Source organism: Castor canadensis, chromosome 5 (genome assembly GCF_047511655.1).
Source record: "Castor canadensis chromosome 5, mCasCan1.hap1v2, whole genome shotgun sequence".
Lineage (NCBI taxonomy): Eukaryota > Metazoa > Chordata > Mammalia > Rodentia > Castoridae > Castor > Castor canadensis.
Window position 1 is genome coordinate 162,120,374 of NC_133390.1, and position 11,386 is coordinate 162,131,759.

The 11,386-nt window shown below is 44.7% G+C and overlaps 1 protein-coding gene across 2 annotated transcripts in view; it reads left to right on the top strand.

The window, feature by feature from the left end:
• Nucleotides 1-11,386, top strand: part of Fam83d (family with sequence similarity 83 member D) — a 30,111-nt gene that overhangs the window by 11,972 nt on the left and 6,753 nt on the right. Inside the window, exons 2-3 of one of the 2 annotated variants that reach the window (XM_020156342.2) lie at nucleotides 4,723-4,890; nucleotides 9,571-9,695. In XM_020156342.2, coding sequence (XP_020011931.2) covers nucleotides 4,723-4,890; nucleotides 9,571-9,695 — 293 coding nt within the window. Of the gene's footprint in view, nucleotides 1-4,722; nucleotides 4,895-9,570; nucleotides 9,696-11,386 lie in introns of those variants that run through there. The other variant, XM_074074753.1, reaches the window with a different exon arrangement.

Consider the following 11,386-nt stretch of genomic DNA (forward strand, 5'->3'; position numbering starts at 1 on the left):
GCCAGGGAGTTCCAGCTTTCTTGATGTTTGTCCTGTTAATTACTTTGTGTGATTATAAATTGTCCTCTCTGATCCTCTCAGGATTCATTCTAAGCTCTCAGTTATTGGAAGGCTGGATGTTAGACTTGTCTGGAATAATATTTAGTCCTGCACTTTTCTAGGTGACTCTGGAGTCCCACAGACATTTCCAGTTCTTGTACTTGCTTACATGTGTCACGTCACTTTGAACGTGTTTCCTAGCTTTGCCAAGCTTTCGTTTTCTCACCTATTACCTGGAGGTTGATGGGAATTTGAAATTTCTAGATCTCCCTTTTGAGTCTTTGTGCAAGAAGACAAGTAGCAAAGACTCCAGTTCGTGATGCATATGTAAGTGAGCTCTGTGCTTCCTGAAGATGGAGCATACCAGTGACCTCTGCTCTTCAACACACGAACCTTGGTACAAGTCAGCAGGGGATTGCTAGAGGGATTGAGTGCTGGACTTAAGGTTTGTCACAAGGATGAAGATGTGGGACTTGACACAGGTATGGCCACTGCAGATGTGGCTGGAGAAAACACAGGGACAGTGCAGAGTCCATGCAGCAGGCCAGCCACCCCAGCTTCTGACCAGCTGGATGTTTCCTCCATAGGTATCATGTTGGGACTGATTTGCAGATGGGTGTGACCCTGGAATAGATGCTCAGAAGTCTCTACATGCACAGCTTTGTAGCCCTGGGAGAGTCTCTATGCAGCATAGGCTGAGAGAGGGTAGTTCTCTGTGTGGCTGTGGGCACCTGCTAGGTGTGGGCCGGCAGCCCCCTCAAGGTGCAGGTACAATGGCTAGTGTCTGTGCCACCTTTCTAATCCAGGTGTGCTGCCAAGGCTCAACAGTCTGCAGCACAAACAGCTGTACCTAGTGGATGTGGTCCCACTAGGAAAGCAGGACTTGGCTGGTGAGATGGAGGTCATGCCATTGCCCAGCTCCATAAAGAGACTGTCCCTTCAGAGAGGTGCAAAGCTGCAGGGCCTGTTCAGCTGTGCATGAAAACCAGAGGGGTGACATAGGAGCATGGGGAGGGGAGCTTCCTGCTGAATGCCACCACAAGGAGGACCCAGCCTCCTGCCAGGTCTTCTAAGAGTCCTGCTTTAGTAGGAAAGGAGGGTATGTTGGGTACCAGGGACTGGGGGAAGGAAAACCTCTGGCATCCTGAGGGGGTTAGGGACCAGCCTTCAAACCCAGCCTGTGGGAAAGGTTGGGGCTTTCAAACTAAACAATGAACCAAAGAGCAAAATTAGGTACTCACCAAATAACAAAGGTGTTGACTGTACAACTGTTAATTGGCGAATTAAAATTCAGGTTGGCAGACACCTTGCACTCTGGGCCCTGCTCCCAGTCCACCTCCAGCAACCCTGTTCTACTCTGCCAGCTGGACTGGGCTCCTCTGATCCCTGTTCTGTAGCCCCCAGGGTGTGTCACCCCTAGCTTTTCTGTCTCATTAGACTGGGTTCTCACAATGGGATTGATGCACATCCCCAGTGACCGAAGCTGTGCTGGGCTTTCGGGCTCTGGGCTCACACTGAGCATTTGAAGAAGGGTGGAACATCCTTTAGGATGCCTTTAGGCAAGTGGTCTGCTTTCCTATTTAGCTTTTTCCTGTGACCTCTGCTATGATTCCTACAACTGTGTATTCAAAAACCTTTATGAAGGTTTTACTGCTACCCTATGGGTCCAAAGCCTTGCTGTCCAGCCTGTTTCTTTTTCTTTGGACTGAAGTCTCTCCCTCCTCCAACCCCTCTGCTTTACTTTCCCAGCCTGTGCCCAGTGCTTAGCTTCCCCTTTCTTTCCTCTGCAACCCTCATTGCTTCTTGCCTAGCCATCATCAGAACCTCTGTCACTGGCTTCTCCTCTTTCGGTCTCTGGTTCAAATATGCTCAGGTTTGTTAGCCTAACAGCCATCCTTGCCCCTACCAGGTTGCAGGCACTTAGGTATGTGTCCCTGGGTGGGAGGAGGTGGGTTCAGATCTCTAACCCATGCCAACCTCTCTCCCAGCATCAATTTCTTCTGTCTTGTTGGGTTCACCACTTTGCACTCACTACTCACACAGGCAGCGTCAGGAAAGAGGATGGACATTGATCTTTGGCTGGCATTCAAGGCCTTCTACCATCTTGTTCATTCATCCCTCTTTCCCAGTCAGGGCGCATGACTCCCTTTCATGCATATTGTACGTTACAGCCAAACTGGTACAAACCCCATCATTCCTGACCTCTTCCCCATCATCACTTGGCTTCCTGCCAGAGGCCCTTTGCCTCTCCCATGTCCTTGTGTCCAAATCTTGATCTTACTTGTGATTCACCTCAGATGCCACCTCCCCCAGGAAGCCTCCTGCCTCTTACCAGGTAAACATTTGAATGCCCATAGCACCTGGTGCTGCAAGGGATGATTTACTGCTCCTCAGTTGCTCTCCTCATTTACTTGCTTCTTACAGTGTATGCCACTTTGCTTTCCTGCATCCCATGTCTTGTCAACACTGTATAGCCATCTCTGTGCCTGGTGTAGGGCCAGCCCACAGTAGACTCTGAGGTACTAGCTGCCTAACTGACAAATATTTCATGCTTGTCCCGAGCCCTAATCCTCACTGCAGCCCTTTAACATAGCTGCTGTTATGCATATCTTCTGAGGGGAAACTAAGGCTGAGAGAGATGAGGCAACTTGCCCAGGGTCACACAGCCAGCAAACAGCAAAGCTGGGTCTGTGTCCCAGCTTTTCTGCCTTTTAACTGGTACATTTTGTGACCTGAGTTAATTGGATGGATATAACTCTCAAAATAGTATGTATAAAAGCCATTGGGGGATATAAACTTCCGAAGATGTCACTGATTCAGAAAGAACACTAACTTTTTATTTAATTCATTTTTGTGGTGCTGGGGATTGAACCTAGGGCCTTGCACGTGCTAGGCAAGTGCTGTACCACTTGAGCCACCCGTCAGCCCTCATTTATTTTTTAAATCCATGTGTCTGGTGGGTTTTAGCCATGTCCTTTACCAAAGATAGCTCATAGTAGGGAACCCTCAAATTCAGGCAGAGAGAGCAGGGGAAAGATAGTCCCTTTCACCTGGTCTTCCTGGTTTTCCCTGGCTCCCTTGTGGCACTGGCTTCCCAGAAGGTGGCACTTCAAGGTCCCTCATCCAAATAGACAAGACCCCGGAGTGTTGGAGAAAGACAGCAAAAGCAGCTCTTTGTCTCTGCATTTCTTCAACCCTACAAATGCTTGAGGGGCAATGACAGTCAGGTATTGTCCTCAGTCCTCTTGGGATCACAGAGACTAATCCATCTCAGTTAAGAGCCTCTGTGGCAGTAAAAGGGATGAGACTTGAAATACTCTTAACATCCAGAAACAGGGTTAATGTGATTCCAGGAGACTCAGGAATTTACTACTGAGGAGGGAGAAGCCCCAACAGCTCCTGATTGCAAAACAGCTCTTGAACCCTGGCTTCCTATTTTACATCCCCAACTCCTGATTTGGTCTGTAGGTACTTGTTTCCAAGCCAGGATGTTTCAACACCCCTACTACAGTGCCAGGAGTTAGCTGAGGGCCTTGGTTTTAAGCCCTGGAAGGAGGTGATTAGAGGCTCTATGGTCACAGCAGCCTTTCTTTAACGAAGTGAAGGAAGCTAGGAGCTGCCTGATGTCTCCTTCCAAGGAGCAGTCTGGACAGTCACAGTTTTGGACTGGGGAAGTGAATGCCTGAGCAGACGCTAAGGGGTCTTTTGGACCTCCACTTTGTGCATAGTCATTTAGTCATTTAGTTTTGCTGCAAACGTGATTTGCTCTGACATTCAGAGCAGCTGGAATTTGCTGAAGGACACACAGTTGAGAGGCAGCTCTTGGCTGTGGTCTTGTGCTGGGTGTGGAAAATCAATTAGTAGACATGCACAGAGCCTTGTTGCTGGGGTGAAGAAAGCATTGAACTGAGCTTAAGGGCAGAACCCTTAGGGTTTCATGTTCTTGTTGTGGACTGGCACTGTGGACAGAACCAAAGACTTGCAGTAACCACCTTTTAGGGAAGAGAGGGAGCTCGCCTTGAGGAGAGAGCAGCAGAGTGGTAGGAAGATGTGGTCATAGGGAGGCGAAGATGTGTGCCTCATCTTACTGTTCTCTGCCATGAGTTGGTGTGGTAGATGGGTGAGTCCTTCCAAATCAGTAAGAAACCAGGGTCATGATCCAAAACCAGACAGTGTTCAAAGCTGTGTCCTTGGAGACTGTTACATCCAGAAGGGGACTCAGGAAGAATCTAAGATTTTTACTTAAGTGATTTACAGACAGAAAAACAGTAGGAAAAGCAACATGCCTCAGATGACAGGGTGTTGGCCCAGAATTGAGACAGCTTGCTTGTCCTCATGGAGCCTTAGAGATGGTTTAGTAAAGGAACAGAAGTAGATGGAGCAGGCTCACAGCAAGGAAGTGGCTTAATGTATACATTTGAGAAATCTGCTAGTGTGGAGGAGGCAATGGGGAATGTTAGCTGGGCCAAGTCAAGACTTACAGGGTCCGGGTGCCTGGGTACCTTTGGAGATGGAAAAGAGTCCATGGTGAGGGGAACCCATACTGCAGATGAAGGAGCGGGGAGGGTAACTGTAGGGTGGGATCCTTCCCAGCTCTGAGATGGGGTTCACAGTTCACAGTTCAGTTAGCGTAAGGTGGCGTTCTTGGGAGCTGACTGCTTGTTCTTCTGCCTCATCTCGTAGGTGATTGCCGTAGTAATGGATGTTTTCACAGACATTGACATCTTCAGAGATCTGCAGGAAATATGTAGGAAACAGGGCGTGGCTGTATACATCCTTCTGGACCAGGCTCTGCTCTCCCACTTTTTGGACATGTGCATGGATCTGAAAGTGCATCCTGAACAGGAGAAGGTTTGTGGTAAACTACTTCCAGTTTCAGCACACTCAGCAAATATGACAGCGTATCCTGCTCTACAAGGCAGTTGGTGGTGGTATGTCCATTAACAAGTGAGGCCACAAACAAAGCCATTTGCCTAGAGTCTCACAGAAAATGAACACCTGTGACTTTATAATTCTAGTCCTAAATATCAACCAGAGAAATGAAAGCACATGTCCACACAAAGAAGCATTATTCATAATTACCAGAGGATGGAAACCATCTGGTGTTCATCAGCTGATAAGTGCATAAACAAAATAATTGTTTATACATACAATAGACTATTATTCAGCCATCAAAAGGAATGAAGTATTGACGTGCTGCAACAAGGATGATCCTGAAAATATGCTAAGTGAAGGAGGCCAGTCACAAAAGACCACATACTATATGATTTCATTTATACAAATACCACACTAGGGAAATTTATGGAGATAGAGGAGGATTAGCATCAACACTGGGGAAAAGGGAACTAGAGGGATGAGTGGGGTTATAGCTAAGGGTACAAGTCCTCTTTTAAAGGTGATGATAATATTCTAAAACACACTGATAATGGCTGCATGTATGCATTAATATACACGAAAACTACAGAATTGTATAGTGAGTGGGTGAATTGTATGGTGTGTGAGTTACATGTCTAACTTGAAAGGAAAGGAAATGGTAGACAATCTTCAAAGCCTTGGCTTCTCCCTGCCGCTGTGCTGCATCCTAACAGGGCACAGAGCAGCCCCACAGCTGAGCTGAGGGCCTGGAGGCCGTGCTGAAGCTGCTGCTTGCGACAGTAGCTCCAGAACGATGTGTTTTAAGTCACAGCAACCACCCTTTGTGGAGTTCCTGCTCTGTCCCAGGCACTCCTCCTGTTCTTCACAGATGTGATGTAACCAGTCCTTACAACAGCCCTGTCAGGGATGTGGCACTGCTCTGATGGTTCAGATCAGGAAGTGGTGACACAGAGAGCCCAAATGTCTACAGCTACACTGTTGTAGGCCTGGGGCTTAACACCATCTGCCTGCTTCCCACTGCTGTGCACATAACCACTATGGCCTGCTGTGCTCATTTCACGTTATTACCAAATTAAAATTTCTGTCCTTTTCTCTGGTCATGGTATTTAAACTTAACTTGGGTTTACACAATTTAGCTGACTTGGTTTCTTTGGCAGAACAAAGCAAGAGAATAGACATTTACTACAGAATTCATTTAAAAAAACTAAGCAACTTAGCCTATAAACTTCAGAACTTTATTCATCACCTATTGGACACCTATTATCTGTCAGATTTGGGTTTTGTACTGTAGGCTTCTGCATGCGAGATCTGCCTCCCCACCTTGTCATCAAGCACTCTGGTCTACACAGTTTCACCTGTTTAACTTCTCGCACACAGTTCTTGATGGCTGTTTTCTCTAATGAGAAAATGGAGGATTGGGTTTCATTACTCACTTGTCACTTGTGCCACAAGGTAAATTCACGATAGAAGTATCTATCGTGAAGAAGAAGACTTAGAGACCAAATGAAATGAGACAGCCATACAACCCAGCAGTCAATTTAAAAATGAGATTGGGTAGACCCGAGGAAAATGTAAGTCAGGCATGGAATAGACTGCTGTCTTCTAACTAGGTATTTAATCCACAACTGCTCTCACAGAGAGCCAGGAGAAGAAATGGAAGGTGTCAGTGTGTAGCTTCAAGGTACTCTCTTTATAATTAAAACTGTAGCAGCAGAAACATCACAGAAGAGTTCTAGCTACAACTGCAATCTGGTGATCTGCTCTGCTTCACTGAGTAGGCAGAATCCAGACGTGTCTGCTGATTCCACTGCCCACTGTTGGTCATGGCCTTTGTGGCCACCCAGATTTTCTGTCAGAGGGTTGAAGGAGGTCTGTACCTCTGGTTGCCCTAGTTTTTGTAGTGTGTTAGCTCCTTCCTAGAAAGGCACCATCTCCCCTTCTACCTCTGGGCACACCTGTGCTGGTGAATCTGTGCCCTTACTGGTGCCCTCCCCCTCTCCCCCACTGTCCTGGTTTCTATAGTGGTTCAGAATGGTGGGTTGTCCTCTCTGTAGGAACTTGGCCACACTTTCACAGACAGGTGCTCAAAAGTGCTTTGGCCATAATCACAGAGGCCTGCATAATATTCAGATGTGTGTCAAAGGGAAAGATACACAAAGGCACTCCTAAATCTGCCTGTAGTGGTATTTTTATGCTTATTATATGTTGATCCTTTAAGACTCAGCTTCGAGTCATCACCTCCTCCAGGAAGTCCTCCTGCCAATTGCCAATCCACGTGTACATGTACTTCTATGAAGTTTTCTAGGGTTTTTGTTTGTTTACCACTTATACTGCATCCACAGCCTTTTGTTGTTGTTGTTGTTTTGATGATAGTATCTCACTAACTTTACCTCTACCTCCTGTCTGCTACCTCACCCTGCTTCTAGTTTTTAAAGAAAAACTTTACCTTGAAATAATTTAACATTTATAAAGAAATTACAGGGTCAGGTATGTTGACTCAGATCTATAATCCCAGCCACTTGGGAAGCCAAGATTGGGATGATCATGGTTTGAGGCCAGCCTAGACATAAAACTAGCAAGACCCAATCTTAACTAATAAGCCAAGTCTGGTGACACACACTTGTGGTCCCAGCTACAATGAGAGTCATTATTAGGGAGATCACTGTCCAGGCTAGCCTGAGCAAAAACATGGGCCCTATTTGAAAAATAACTAAAGCAAAAAGGACTGGAAGTATGACTCAAGAACAAGGTCTAGCAAGCACAAGGCCCTGGGTTCAAGACCCAGTACTGTCAAAAAAAAGTTACAAAGATAATGTTAGAACTTCCTGAATACCTGAAAACTCTTTGTCCAGAGCCTCCAAATGTTAACATTGTATGAACCTCAGTATAAATGACAAAATCAGGAAATAAGCTTGATATAATACTATCTAATCTACAGACCTTATAAATCTATCTCACCGGTACTTCCACTAATGCTCCTTTTTTGGTTCGGGTTCCAATCTATGACCACACCTGGTATTTATTTGTCAGGTGTCCTTAGCTCCATCTTTTGTCTTTCTGGGTTTGACACTGTTGAACAATGCTAGTCAGTGTTCTGTAGAATTTGGGCTTGTCTGATGTTTCCTCATGGTTCAACTCCTGTGGATTTTGATAGAATACCACAGAAGTAACAGTATGACAAGACTTAGTTTTTTTGGTTTTCATTTTTGACATCTTATTTTGAAATTATGCTAGATTCAGAGTTGCAAAGCCCATACAGAGAAGTTCCCATCCCTTCACCCAGTTTCCACGGTTGGATCTGAGTTAACTGATAGTCCAGTAAGGAACGCTGAGGTTGACATTGGGCTGGTGTGTGCTTAGTGCTGTTACCTTTAGCCCTCTGTCACGTCACTGCAGAGATCTCCCTCAGGCTGCTCCTTGATGGTACAGTACTCCCCTCTCTCTTCCCCCCACCTTAAACTCTGGCAGCCACTGACTTGTCCTCCTTCTCTGTCATTTTCTCCTCTAGAGTCTGTTGTATAAATGGAATCACACAATATGAGGTTTTTTGAGATTGGCCTTGTCCACTCAGCATGACACACACAAGATCCATCTAAGTGTTGCATACATCAATAGTTTGTTCCTTTTTAATGCCAAGTAATATTGCATGGTATGGTTGTGCAATGGTTAAATACACCTATGTAGGACATCTGAATAGTTTCTGGGTTTCCACTATCATGAATAAAGTTGCTATGAATATTCATGTACAGGTTTTGGGGTAGACAGAGGTTTTCATTTCTCTGCTTGATGTTATGTGTTGCCATAAGTTTCTAATCATTCAGTTACTTTTTTTTTGTAATCCTGAGGGCAAGAAGCATGCTTTATAGTCTGTATTGTCTCAAAGCTAGGCACATAACATAGAATGACAAACAACAATCTTTAAATTTGAATGTGTAAGATTTCTAAGGATATCTAGTTCCTGGTTTGCTCTACAGAATGCAGACTGTCTTAGTATTTGCATGCTATTATATATGCATTTACTTGTGTCATTTTACAAAACTAATTACGCCTACACACAAACATATAGTGTATTGCCAGCATACTCTTTTGGCATACATATATGAAGGAGATGTGACTAACCCATGTGATGTACTTCTGTCCCAGCTTTACTCTATCAAGAAGGTTTGTCCTCTGTTCCTATCTTCAAACCCCTCAGTGTGTGGGGTGAAGTGTAGAGGGCTCTTATTCCTTAGTGATGCCATTAAACAAGTGTAGAAGCACCAGCTTAGCCTCTCTGTCACAGTGCCATTCATTACTCACATGTTGTCTTTGGTTATTTTACCCCCATATACACTTTTTGTTTACAAATCATCTCTTGGACTCTTAGTCTCCTAAAAAAGGTGAGTCTTTTTTTAGAGTCCATATACATATGAACTAAGAGCCTCAAAGTAGATAGAAGGGAAGCACATGTGAGAAGATGGACTAAAGGGAGAAGAACATTACTGGAGTAATATCTGCCTACTACATCATGTGTGTTGCTACTAAATGGTGACCCTAAGCCGTGCACTGCCAGTAAGTTTGTTTGGGAACTGTAAACTAAGCCCTCTTACTCATTTGATCACTGGATGAGTGTCACAGACTTGTTCATTGATTTTTCTCTCACTCCCTCGCCAACAGCTGATGACAGTGCGGACTATTACAGGAAATATCTACTATGCAAGGTCCGGAACAAAAATTGTTGGGAAGGTTCATGAAAAGTTCACTCTGATTGATGGCATTCGAGTTGCAACAGGCTCCTACAGGTACATTTCTAAAGGTGCATTGCTTATTCCTAAACTCTTCCAAGGAGGCATGTCACCCCAAGGTAAATGCTGTTCCTCTGAGTGAAAGCCTTTGTGCTCAGCATTCCTGTGGGTGCACAGGAGTGTGTGAGTTGGCTCAGCACAGCCCCTTTCTGTGGAGGTGGTTGGCCTGGGAGTCACGTCACCTGCTCTGGTGACAAAAATAAAATGCAGAGCTTATACTAGCCTCGAGATCACATAGTCAGCGAGCTCTGATTCAAGCCTTGTCTTGGCCTGTGGGGGACTAATTGGGAGTTAACAGTGACACACGTGGCCTTGAAGCATGGTTTCTTGGGGGTGTGGGCCCCACTTGCCCCCTCACTTAAAATCTACTTGAAATCTACTGCTTCAGTCTAGAAAGTCCTGTTTCAGACCCACCTTGGATGTCTTACTTTGGCAGTAGTCTCTTCAGGGAAACTGAGTGGAGGGGAGGGAGCATGAGTGGTTAACACTGGAAATTGTGCTGTTTTACTCATGTGACTTCATGGTTGTGTGCTTCGTGCCTCTCCATTGGTTGTCCCATGGCATGTGTGAGGCTAATGAGTCTACAGAGTGTAGAAAACTCCACTTTTGAAGACCCATATGTTCCCTGAGCGATAATTCCATTTGTGGCAGATGAGGCATTAAGACAAAGAAGTACTTCATACTTTCCTTTCCAAATAATATCATTGTTTAGAACAGAATTAGAACTCTCTTGACTTCCTTTTGTAAGATGTATATAAATATCAGGAGGAAATAAAAATTTTCATCCAAGGTGGGATTTAGTCATACTAACAAAACTTAGCTCCAATTATTTTTTGACTGTTCTTTGGCTGTTCTAAAATCTAAAAATATAAAAATTCCCCTCTGCAAATGAGCTGTACCACTACTTATGACTTTAACAGCTTCCATGTGTTAGGACATGTTATAGTGTTGGTGTGGGTAGCTACTTTGTTTGTCTTACCTTGTTGAGGATTTTTAAAAGCATCTTTCTCAGGCTTTGAAGGCAGATCTTAGGTAACATTTGCATTAGTCAGGGTTCTTGGCTGCAGAGGGAGTATTTTTTGTTTTTTTGTTTGTTTTGGTACTGGGTTTTGAACTCAGGGGCTACACCTTAAGCCATTCCACCAGCCCTTTTTTGTAATGGGGTTTTCAAGATAGGGTCTCGTGAACTATTTGCCCGGGTTGGCTTTGAACCGCAATCCTGATTTCTGCCTCTTGAGTAGCTAGGATTACAGGCGTGAGCATCTGGCTCAGAGGCAGAGTTTGAAACTATGTTTTAGGATCTCTAATTAAAGCATCCTACCTCTGGTACAGTCTCTATCAGTGGAGTAACTGCAAGTGTCAGGAAGCTAATTTACCAACTCAGAACGTGGTAAAAACCATTGGTTTTCAGCTCCTCTTGACCTGGGGGCCAGACATTTATCAGAACCCTATCTCCCCATTCTTTTCTCTGGCTGATCTTTATTCTCAAGCAGGCTCTCCCTTTGAAGGGAAAGACCCTGGCTTAAATATACAGCCTTTAGTAACTGTCTCCCACAGAGAGACTTTCTCACAGCAATGGTATTTGGTCTTCTTACTTTTTGTTATATACATATATACATCTCTTAAGACTTAAAATATAAACATATATTAAGACACTGCATTATACATGTGTGGTTTTTTGTTTTTGT